The 12,191-nt window shown below is 35.2% G+C and overlaps 1 protein-coding gene across 15 annotated transcripts in view; it reads right to left on the bottom strand.

The window, feature by feature from the left end:
* The window catches only part of FRYL (FRY like transcription coactivator), a 245,331-nt gene that overhangs the window by 103,374 nt on the left and 129,766 nt on the right, over positions 1 to 12,191 (bottom strand). For all 15 annotated transcript variants that reach the window (XM_070614997.1, XM_070615000.1, XM_070614999.1 and 12 more), the window contains 4 exons: positions 9,484 to 9,563; positions 9,019 to 9,099; positions 6,408 to 6,576; positions 6,023 to 6,115 (listed from right to left, as the gene is read on the bottom strand). In XM_070614997.1, coding sequence (XP_070471098.1) covers positions 6,023 to 6,115; positions 6,408 to 6,576; positions 9,019 to 9,099; positions 9,484 to 9,563 — 423 coding nt within the window. The remainder of the gene's footprint in view (positions 1 to 6,022; positions 6,116 to 6,407; positions 6,577 to 9,018; positions 9,100 to 9,483; positions 9,564 to 12,191) is intronic.

Raw genomic sequence — 12,191 nt, 5'->3', positions numbered from 1 at the left:
GAAGGGGCCCTATGGAAAAACTCTACAAGGAAGTAACATCCAAACTGAATCCAGCATCTCTTACCTGAAATATAGCAATAGCCTCCTATTTAAGCTCTCTGGCCTTATCTCCCACTACTCTGCCCCCTACACTGGGATCCAGCCACACCAGCTAGGTGAGAGTTAGGGTTAGGACTAGGGTGAGGGTTAGGGTTAGGGCTAGGGCCAGGGCTAGGGCTAGGGTTAGGGCTAGCTTCCTTGCTGTTCCTAGAACACATCATGTGTGCTCTTGCTTCAGGACGTCTGCGCTTGTTCCTTCTGCCTAAGAAGCTCTTCTCCCAGGTGTAGTATGTCTTACTCCCTCATCCCTTTAGTCTTTGCTCAATTGTCACCATCTGTTTCAAGGTGATGGTCTTTGCTAATCACTATTTAAAATAGTGATTATCCCTTCAGTAATTCTTATCCCCACCCTGCTTTACATTTCTCCACAGCACTTACCACCATCTATGTATCTTACACACTAGTTTATTGCCTATTATCCACACTAGAAGGGAGCTCTTAAAAGCAGGGAGTCTTTCCTGCCTTGATCATTGTTGTATTCCCTGTGCATAGAAGAGGCCCTGGCCGACAGAAAGCACTCAGTACATATAATGAATAAATAACTAGAGTCCAACCAGGCAAAAAGGGGGGAGGTTATTAGAGAGGCAAGAATGCTCCAGACAGAAGGAGCTCTATGTGCAGAGGCAGGTGTTATGAGTCGAACTGTGTCCCTACAAAATTCATATACTGAAGTTCCAACCCTGATCCTTCATAATGTGACCTTATTTGGAAATAGGTCTTTGCAGACATAATTAGTTAAGATGAGGTCATAGTGGAGTAGGGGGACCCCCTACTCCAACATGACTGTCCTTAAAAAAAGGGAGCGACATGGACAAAGATATACACACGGGAGAATGCCATGTGGAGATGAAGGGCAAAGATCAGGTGATGGTTCTTTAAGTCAAGGAACACCAAAGATGTCAGTAAACCACTAGAAGCTAGCTGAGACGCACAGAACAGACTTCCTCACAGCCCTCGGCAGGACTCAACCAGCCAACACCATGGTCTCAGACATCTAGCCTCCATAACTGTGAGACAGTAAGTTTTTGTTGTTTAAGCCACCTAGCGTGTGGTACTTTGTTAAGGCTACCTTAGCAAACAAATAAACCACAAAAGCAAACATGGTACAAAAGAACAAGGTGGGGCCAGCCCTGTGGCCTAGTGGTTGAGTTTAGCACGTTCTACTTCAGTGGCCTCAGTTCGTGGGTTCGGATCCCTGGTGTGGACTTACACCACTCATCAGCTATGCTGTGGTGGCAACCCACATATAAAAAACGGAGGGAGATTGGCACAGATATTAGCTCAGGGCTAATCTTACTCAGCAAAAAAAAAAAAAAAAAAGGAAGTAGAAGAAGAATTAGGCAATGTAGTAATAATGGACAATTGTCAAGGGTCTTTCTTCCTACAACCTGCTGCTTTTGATGAACTACCTTAAAAACTACAACCTAATCCCAGTTAGATATCTGGCAAAAATAGATTTTCAGACAAGGGGGAAATAAAAATGACAATTTGGGATAGATCGGCAGTAATTCAAACCATTTCTAGGAAAAGAAATTCAAGCACATGTACTAATGATAATAGACTAAAGCTGACATGGTTTTATAAATGATAAAAATGAACCTACTACATGCTAAGAACTGGGGTAAGGGGTGGGGGGCTATCTGACTCAAACTACCTGCAAAGCTATGATTCATGACTTTTACTTGTACCCATTAAAATAATCTTCAAACATTTAACTATAAGTAAACATTCAAGAAAGGTAAACAAATCATGCCAATTACTATGTCATCAATATTTTAAATTTTTAACTTTTCTTACAATCCCTGTCCACCTTTTCGAAACACACTCTAAAGATAGGACCTAAACACCACATACCCATACATATGAACACATTGATCACAAGTCAATTAGTTCAATATTTAAAAGTGAAAGCCAAAACAGTTCAATTTGATTCTCAACATGAAAATAAATTTCTTCATTAAAAAAATTTTTTTTTTCTTGGTGAGGAAGATGGGCACTGAGCTAACATCTGTTGCCAATCTTCCTATTTTCGCTTGAGGAAGATTGGCCCTGAGCTAACATTTGTGCCAATCTTCCTCTATTTTGTATGTGAGATGCTGCCATAGCATGACTTGATGAGCAGTGTGTAGGTCTGCACCTGGGATCCAAACCTGCAACCCCAGGCCACCAAAGCAGAGAGTGTGAACTTAACCACTATGCCACTGGGCTGGCCCCATTTTGTTTTTAAAATTTTTAAATAGAATAAAACCTGAATAAACGGAATGTTACTAACTTCCATTTCTAGCCAAGATGGCGTAAAGGGGGCTGGATTTACCCTACCATCTGAAACAAACAAAAAACAAACAAAATATATGAAATGATATGCAAAACACTGCATATCAGTCAATAAAAGAAAGTAACCCCTAAGGAACGGAAAATAAATGAGGTGAACCCTTCATGGTCCCACCTTACTACCTTGCAAGAGTTTTCAGGGAAGAAATGGAAGCATATGTATGATATAACTACCCACGTATGGTATAACACCGCTTGAGGTAGAGAGTGATAAGTTAAAGATGTATACCATAAACAATAAAGTGCCAAAACAATGAGATATAACTAGTAAGCCAACAAAGGAGATAAAAGAATCATGAAAGTATTCAATTAATCCAAAAGAAAGCAGAAAAAAAGGAGAAAAAGGGAACAAAGAATAGATGGGAAAAATAAAAAACGTAATCAGAAGATAAAAGATTTAAAATAACTGTATCAATAATCATATTAAATGAATGTGGTCCCCAATTGAAAGGCAGAGATTGACAGACTAGATAAAAAAGCAAGATCAAACCATATTCTGCCTACAAAAAAAGGTACTTTAAATACAAAACCACAAGTAGGTTAAAAGTAAAAGAATGCAAAAAGATATACTATCCTTACACAACCAAAAGAAAGCTGGAGTGGCTATATTAATATCAGACAAAGTAGATTTCAGAGCAAAGTGAAAAGAGGCAAGGAAGTCTGCTCTCTTCATTTCTATTTATCATTTTACTAAAAGTCCTCACCAGTGCAATAAGGCAAAAGTAAAATAAAACATACACACTGAAAAGTATTTTGAACACCCAGATAGCATAAAAATATGAAATGCCTAGGGGTAAATTTTACAAAATATGTTCAAGATCTGTACGCTGAAAAATACAAAACATTGTTCACAGAAAATAAAGACTTAAGTAAAAGGAGAGAGATATTATCTTCATGAATAGCAAAAATCTATGTTAAGATGTCTGTCCTCCCAATTTACTTATTAATTGAATGAAATTCCAATTCAAATCCCAGCAGTTTTTTTAATTGGCGAGGTGATTCTAAAATTCATATGGAAGCGCAACGGACCTAGAACAGCCAAAATAATATTGAAAACGTATAAAGTTGCAAGATGTACACCACCTGTCTTCTAAACTTAATACAGTAATTAAGATAGTGTGCTACTGCTGTGAGAATATACACATAGATATTAGAACAGAATACAGTCAGAAATACACTCACACACATAAAGTCAACTGATTTCTCAGACAAAGGAACTAAATTACTTGAAAAGAATCTCTTCTCAACAAATGGTCAAATGGTGCTGGAACAACTGAACACCATATGCAAAAAACAAAACAAAGAATTAAACAAAACACAGCAAAATTTCAATCCATACCTCATACCTTACACAAAATTAACTCAAAATGGATCATTCAACTAAAAGCAAACTCTAAAACTGAAATATAGGAGAAAACCTTTGCAACCTTGGGTTAGGTAGACTTCTTAGGTATGATACCAAAAGCACAATCTGTAAAAGAACAAATTGATAAATCAGACTTCATCAAAATTAAAAACTTCTCTTCCAAAGACTTAGTTAAGAGAATGAAAAAACAAATCCAGAGCTAGGAGAAAATATTCATGAAGCACTATCTGATAAAATCCTTGTACCCGCAGTGTATAAAAAATATATCTCTCAAAACTTGATCAGAAAACAAATTCCCAATTTAAAAATGGGAAAAAAGATTTCAACACACATTTCACCAAAGAAAATATATGGACGGCAAATAAGGACATGAAAAGATGCTCAAAATCATGTCATTCGGGAAATGCAAATTAAAAACCACAATGAGATATCACGACACACCTATTTCAATGGCTACAACTAAAAAGACTGGCCAAAGCAAGTGCTGGTGAGGATTTGGAGGAACTAGAACTCTCAGACGCTGCTTGTGGAATGCAAAATGATACAGCTGCTTTGGAATATAGTTTGGCAATTTCTTTAAGAGTTAAAGCTACTATTTGGTCCAGCAATTCCATTCCTCTACATTTACTCAAAGGAAATAAAAGCATATGTCCATCCACAGACTTGTACATGAATGTTCACAGCAGATTTATTTGTAACAGCCAAAAACTGGAAACAACCCAAATGTCCAAAAACAGATGAACACATAACCAAACTGTGGTATATCCATACAAACGAAATACTACTCCAGAATGAAAAAGGAATAAACTACTGACATACTCTACAACACAGCTGAAATTCAAAATAATTATGCAGAGTGAAAGAAGCTGGAAAAAAGAGTTCGTACTTTTTTTTTTTTTTTTTTGAGGAAGATTAGCCCTGAGCTAACTATTGCCAATCCTCCTCTTTTCGCTGAGGAAGACTGGCCCTGAGCTAACATCCACACCCATCTTCCTCTACTTTATTCGTGGGATGCCTACCACAGCATGGCTTTTGCCAAGCAGTGCCATGTCTGAACCCAGGATCCGAACCAGCGAACCCTGGGCCACCAAGAAGCGGAACGTGTGCACTTAACCGCTGTGCCACCGGGCCGGCCCAGAGTTTGTACTGTTAAGATTCCCTTATTACAAAATTCTAGGAAATCCCAAACTAACGTAAAGGGATAAAAAGAAGATCACTGGTTGCCTGAGACGGCGGGGTGAGTCGGAGGGAGGGATTAAAAAAGAATATGAAGAAAATTTTAGGGTGTGATCGATATGTACATTATCTTGACTGTGGCGATGGTTTCACAGGCATATACATGTCATATTGTACCTAGAACAGCCAAAATAACTTTGAAAAAGCATAAAGTTGGAAGATGTACACTACCTGCTTTCCAAAGTTTAAATACGTGTAATTCATTGCAGGTCAATTTTACCTCCATAAGTCTTCTTGAAAATAAAATCATAATACATATAAAAAAAGAATATAATTTATACAGTAATGTGTAGTGTACTGAAAGTGAGTAGCATATCACATACCATACGGAAAAACTGCGTGGGGAAAAAACCCAGGAAACAAAAAGAAACGAGCATGTCTCTAAGTAATCTAAAATCACGGAATCCTGCTTATAGTATATGTTACTAGTAATTGCAAAATTATTTTTGAATAACACACTGCATTTACACCAAGAAAAGCTTCTATAAATCTGCTTCCCTAGAAGTTACTGCAATCATAATTATAGCAATCATAATTTCTAGTTTAGAATACATCTTTTTACAGGTATGATAAATAGCATGGCGACTATAGAACAGAACATTAAAATCGAGACAGTGCTGTAAATTCCAGGACATGTGTCACAGTACTTTTAAATTCTTCAGAGGCTGTTAAAATGACTGCCATTTTGTGAGGAGCACAAGCCACGAGTAAATGCAGCACGTTGTATTGAGCTACTCTGGGCACCGATTACCGCCAGGACGCAAATACTCCATCTCTGAATCTTAAGGGCTTGGGCTCGTTCTTTTAATGAAAAGATTGATCAATGCTCTTCTGCTATTTGTCTAACAACCGTTTTCCCCATACCCACATTACATTCCAAGTTTCTGCTTCATTGTCTCTGAGATTACCAGAAAGTAAGAATATGTATTTCATGTGGTAGCATCTTCAGTGAAAAGGTACTTTCAAAATATAGTATAAAAATATACTTACAGCAGCTACAGGGATAAGAATCTCCACAAATAAACCAGCAAGTGCATGTTTTATATCTTTATCTTTTACTTCTAAGAAATACTGAGCACATTCCTGGAGGGGGGGGAAAGGTACATTAGATTAACAAAAGAGGAAGATTAAAGAATTTTTAATATCACAATAATTTTGTAAATACTCTGCAATTTTACCAAAACACAAAAGTCAAAACATGCTCATATTAAAAAAAAAAAAAAGGTAATTCATACTTGTGACATCTTAACATTTGGAATAAGGAAATAACAACAATGTCATTACTTTGTATACATTTTGCTTCTTCAAAAAGCCACGAACAAGAACCACCACCATCAGGTGGGTTTTAATTACTGCAAGTGGGAAGGCCCATCACCTGCATGAACTGAAACGATGCTTCAAAATCTTCCACAGGATACATCTTCACTCGGAAGAACTTCATTCCCATTATTAAGCTGATGACACTTTGTACCACATGTGGACTTTGCTCCTTTTGTCGCAGTTCTTTTAATTCTGTCACAAACTTCTTCCTCACAGCCTGAAACCTTTAATATACATGGATAAATCATTTGAATGTGAATTAAAAACACAATTTCCCCCATGATAATTAACGTTGAAATCAAAAGGTGTTTTATCTAAACATCATCTCCTTTCTCTGCCCTCATCAAAATTACCAGAAAAGCATTCAGAGGGAAACAAAATTATTTGTTATTTTAAATTTGCCGTTCATTTATTTTAAAATCAGAACTTCCTTATGGGGAAATAACAGGATTTCTTTATTCCTATAATATCATCAATACAGCACCATTACCATTTAATAATTAATAATCATCATAAAAATAAGATCAAATAATCCACCCATAAAACATCCCCATGTAAATCAGAGTGTCTCTAAATTTTAAGGCTCCTTTTTACAGAGTCTGAAATTTGAGTTACATGGAGAGTAGATTGGAGACTACACATTTGTTCAGAGATAAATCAATCAGTTGTAGGCTACTAATATCCCCTTACACTGCAGGAAAGCTGAAGAGGAGTTGAGGGACGCTGGTCTCAGAATGTGAATAAGCTAAAGAATCCAAATGTGAGCTTTCAAAATGTGAGTACCATCCTGGATGTAAATGACCACAACTGTTAAGGCTACTAAGTTTTTCCCTTGTTTACATTGGAAAAAGATATCTGATAGTTTATTAATCAATAATTCTTCATTTTCTCCTTCTCTATATTGTGAAACAACTAAAGATTTTATTGTTAATGTTATTTGGAGAAACCAGTTCCTGAAAGTTAAAATGACAAAGGAAGCATACTTTCCAATGGTCACTGACTACAGTGGGGAAAAAGTAAATTACATATTAATGAAATATAGATACAGGATAGCAAATATTACTTATCTATTTCCATTTGAGTTTTGGAGCATACGATACCATTTTCCATTAAAGTATTCTTTTCCATTTTATAAAGAAAATATAAAGTGGATAAAAAATCTTCCTATTGCAATAATATTAGAATCCAAGGGTTTTTTCTTTTATTTTTTTTCTTTCTCATAATAATCATTAGTCACTGCAATCAAAGGACATGTATACACAAGATTCTAATACACCACCTAGCCTCTCTTTCTCCTCTCCCCTTTACCACCCCACTACTTGTCCCCTCAAATGTCGATGCTAACAGCCTCACGTAATGTGGATCCATCCATGTTTTCTCCCATGCTCATTATACGTATGGATGGAAAACACCTCAACAGTGCTCCAAGTGCCATTTCTCTCACAATTAGACTAGTGAGGCTGAGCGTCATTTCGTAAATTTACTGCCCACTTGGATTTACCATCCTTAATGTCCCAGATTTAACTTAGTTGTGATATAGTGTTGTCCTGGACCCAACTTGCTGATGTATTCGTTAGAATTTCTAATCTATATTCTTGATAGAAATTTATTTTTGATCAAAATTAAAATATCGTGAACTATTATGCCATAGAAGGAAATATATCATTGCTCATGTTATGTTTTTGTGACTATATTCCTGATCAGGGATTCATTATTGATTAAATATAAATGAGAGATTAAGATATTACTGCCAATGTCTGAATCATTTAAAATTCTCAAATTATGTTCTAAGTTCTATAGCATTGGTTAGACAAAGATCCCTAGTGTATGAACAAAAGATAAAAAATACACAAAATAAAATACACTACTTAATATTAAAATCTAACCTACTAAACATTAATAATAATTGTGCTTGCCTTCTTAGAATTTAGAAAGGTTTTCAGATGGTGATTTCAGGGCCAAAGACTCTAAATAGCATCCAAGAAAATGTGAGCTGATACTTTTTACCTTAGAAATTTCCCAGTAGCAACAGAGGAAATTTGAAATCTTCCTCAGCCTTTAGAGCAACCACAAGATACTAAAGATCATCTTGTTTCATTGTTTACTACAATGATAGTTCAACACAACTCATTGAGTGTAACTCCTAATGAATAACACTTTTTATGGAGTAATATAGTATCTTTTATCTTTCCTTTTTGCTATCTCTTCTACCTATTTAAAACTCTGGTTAGTACTAAGACAAATAAGATGATTAGAAGGAAGACATTATGTTGCTGTTTCAGAAATAAAAACACTCAACTGGAGAGTATTAAAAGTAATTATTAGCTCTGTACAAAGTTCTAAAATGAAGACATTTTAAAACACTTCTCATAGAATTGTAAAAATAGGGAACAAGGTAATGTTCTGACTATTTCGGCAATTTTTGACTTCCTCAATTCAGACATTTATGGAAAACCCCAAATAAATGAAAACAGGTTATAAAATTAAGGTATGGGTGTTACTTAAAAATCCTCTAAGGAACAGAGGCGTTGAGTAATAAAAGGTGGAGCAGATTTCATAATAACTATGAAAAAAATAGTAGCTCTAAAACTATCAGTGTCTATTAGTTAGTAATAAAGCATTCTAAAACGCAAAGCAAATCAAAATCAGTGGTTTTTAAAACTTACTTTGATTGGGCAAGAACCCCTATCACCTCTGCATATAGATCTGCAATAATATGCACATTCCCAGTGTTGGTTCCTGAATATCTAAAATAAAAAGAGAACAAACGTAAGATTTCATTAAATATTCTACAAACTTAGTAAATTGGAAAATTCCTTATCAGAGTGTTATATAATTTTCTCTGAAGATTCGTTTAGGGGATGAAAAAACCACAAGAATTTTCTTCTATCTCTAGATTTTAATTTGCCATGAAATGTAACCTTCCAATTCTTATAAGTCCAATCAATGGTTTTAAGAACTGTTTTTACAAAATCTTTCCTATAAGCATTTTGTGTGAATTCAATAAAGATAGGAAGATAATTGCTTTGAACTCTATAAATAAATGATCAATGAGAATCCAAATTCTACTTAAAGAGTCTAAACCCGGACTGCAGAGAAAAGCAACAGTTCCTAGTTAGTATTTCACTTACCCTTCCTTATGTTTAAAGTGCTTAAAAGCTAAGTTTAGAACTTCATGAACTAAGGGATCAGGCACAGGATGAACAGGAATCTAGAATAAAAAAAATTATCAGGTAAGAAAAAGCTAAATGGGTTCTAACTCTTTTGAGTGTTCTCAATATCTCAACTAAATCAATTCTAAATGTCATGATATGATCTATTACTAAGAAGTCAATCTTCCCTTTTTCTAAGAATGCTATTATTTCCTCTAAGAATTTAGTTACTCGTCAAATTTAACAACCTCTAGATTTAAGAATATTAGCTTCAAAATCACAAGTCCTTGAACTATGGACCACGTAGCGGAAAAAGCAGTCATTATTAGTGTTGTTACAATTGTTACTGTCAGAAAGTTGAGAAAGACACTCATGTATAACTCTCTGCACCATCTACAGGAAAACAACCTTTGACTGAGCCAGCCCCACGTTCCACACAGAAAATCCATTTTCTATCATGAACAGAAAACAAAAAGGACACCAACTAACCCAACATTTTTTAAACTATTTATGGCTTTATTGGTATTAGAAATTTGTCATTTAAACTTCTTTGTTTTGTTTTGTTCTTTGAAAATTACATGCCAGTTCCTAATACACAAAAGAAATCAAACTATTTAAACCAGAAAGTAAAACCCCTGCCCCTTTCCCCATTATAATCACTATTAACAACTTGCTGTATATCCTTCCAGACGGTTTCCTACACACACCAACACACCCTTTTTTTCCCATTGAGGTACAATTGACATACAAATTATATTAGTTTCAGGTGTACAACATAATAATTCAATATTTGCATATATTGCGAAATGACCACCACAATAATTCTAGTTAATATCTGTCACCATACATAGTTACAGAATTTTTTTCTTGTGATGAGAACTTTTCAGAGTTACTCTGAGTAACTTTTGAATACGCAATACAGTGTTATTAACTATAGTTGTCATGCTGTATATTACAGCTCCATAACTTATTTATTTTATAACTGGAAGTCTGTTCCTTTTGACTCCCTTCACCCATTTTGCCCAATTTCCACATCTCTGCCTCTGGCAACCACCAATCTCTTCTCTGCATCTATGAGCTTGGTTTTTTGTTTCGTTTTGTTCTTTTGAGATTCTAGGTATAAGGCACACATCTTATTTTTACTTTAAAGAATAACACATCTTTGCATGTCAGTACTTACAGCAACTCCTTATACTTTTTAACAGTCATGTAATACTCAGCATACACATTTTAATTTACTTAATGAGCTCCCTGTTAATGAACATTTCATTCCAAATTTTCAATATCCAACATATATAACGTTATACAATATACATCTTCTGCATTTAACATTATATACTTGTATAGTTCCATCAGAGAGTCCAAAAGGAGGAACTGATAGGTCAAAGAGTACACAGGTCACCATTGGAATACATTCTATATAAGTGTGGGTCTGTTTTTGAGCTCTCTATTCTGATCTACCAATTTGTTTATGTCTGTACCAAAACCACGCGGTCTTAATTATGAGACCTTAATAATAAGCTCTGATGTCTCATACTGCAAGTTCCCCCTTATTTTTACTTCAGACACAGCTTGGCTGTTCTTGGCCCATTGTTCTTCCATATTCAATTTATAGTCATCTTTTCCAGCTCCACAAAAACTGTTAGGATTGTTATTGGAGTTGCAATGCATCTATAGACCAATTTCAGGATAACTGTGTTGCCGCATTTACATGGAATACCTTTGCACTTCTTTAAAGGCTTTCAGCAAAGTTTTATAATTTTCTGTTTTTGTCCTGTGTTATACTTATTCCTAAGACAATAACATATGAAGAGATGCTTGATTTTATCAATAATAAGGAGAATAATAATACACAAGATATCATTTTACACCTATTCAATGGGAAAAAGTTAAGTCTGACAATACAAACAGTAGAGAGAACGTAAATGAATGAGGTTTCGTATACATTGCTGGTGGAAGTTTAAATCAATCTTTCGCAAAGCCTGCAATCTAGTGAAGGGGATCAAAGCATGACATCACAAAATATGGCACTTTGGCATAAGGATTATTTTGAACTGAAGGCAACTGAGAAACAGCAGATGCAGGAAAAGCTCTCTACCTTTCTACGTCTCAATGAATCTTTTAAAAGCAACCTGATGATACAGGAAAGAAATGAAGTTTATTCATCAGTCTGTAAAGCTGAGATTTTTTAAATCCCATGTTAGTAATAGGGCAAAAACTGAATTTATTCCACATAATAAAGTTCAAGAATTCAGAGACTCGAGGAGAATAATCTTAACCTTTGTCCCATATTGGTAAACTGAAATTTTAAACCCAGAATTTCTCTAGCAATTAGGGATACTTACCTAGGAACTTGAACAATGACTGCATAATTACAAGAAGCTTTTCAATCTTTTACAGGCAAACGCATCCCATCATTATAAAAGGGTAACAATCACATCTTATTGATACAGGAATTTCAGGGTTGATCGATTAAGTTGCGGCATGGCAATCTTTTACTTGGTACCCTGAGTACCTCTTTTTAGGACCACATTATTCATCTCATAATAAGAAGAAACTAAAAACCACATCCCCAAAGTACTCCTGTATATCCACACCAAGCTGTGCAATTTATCACAGGGAAACTCTAATCAAACCTTTATACGATAAATAAAAGCATTTCCTTCATTATAATGAGAAAAGCGTAG

Source organism: Equus przewalskii, chromosome 3, assembly GCF_037783145.1.
Source record: "Equus przewalskii isolate Varuska chromosome 3, EquPr2, whole genome shotgun sequence".
In the NCBI taxonomy this organism is placed as follows: domain Eukaryota; kingdom Metazoa; phylum Chordata; class Mammalia; order Perissodactyla; family Equidae; genus Equus; species Equus przewalskii.
The sequence above is the reverse complement of the archived record's forward strand: the minus strand, read 5'-3'. Positions and strand labels throughout refer to the sequence as shown.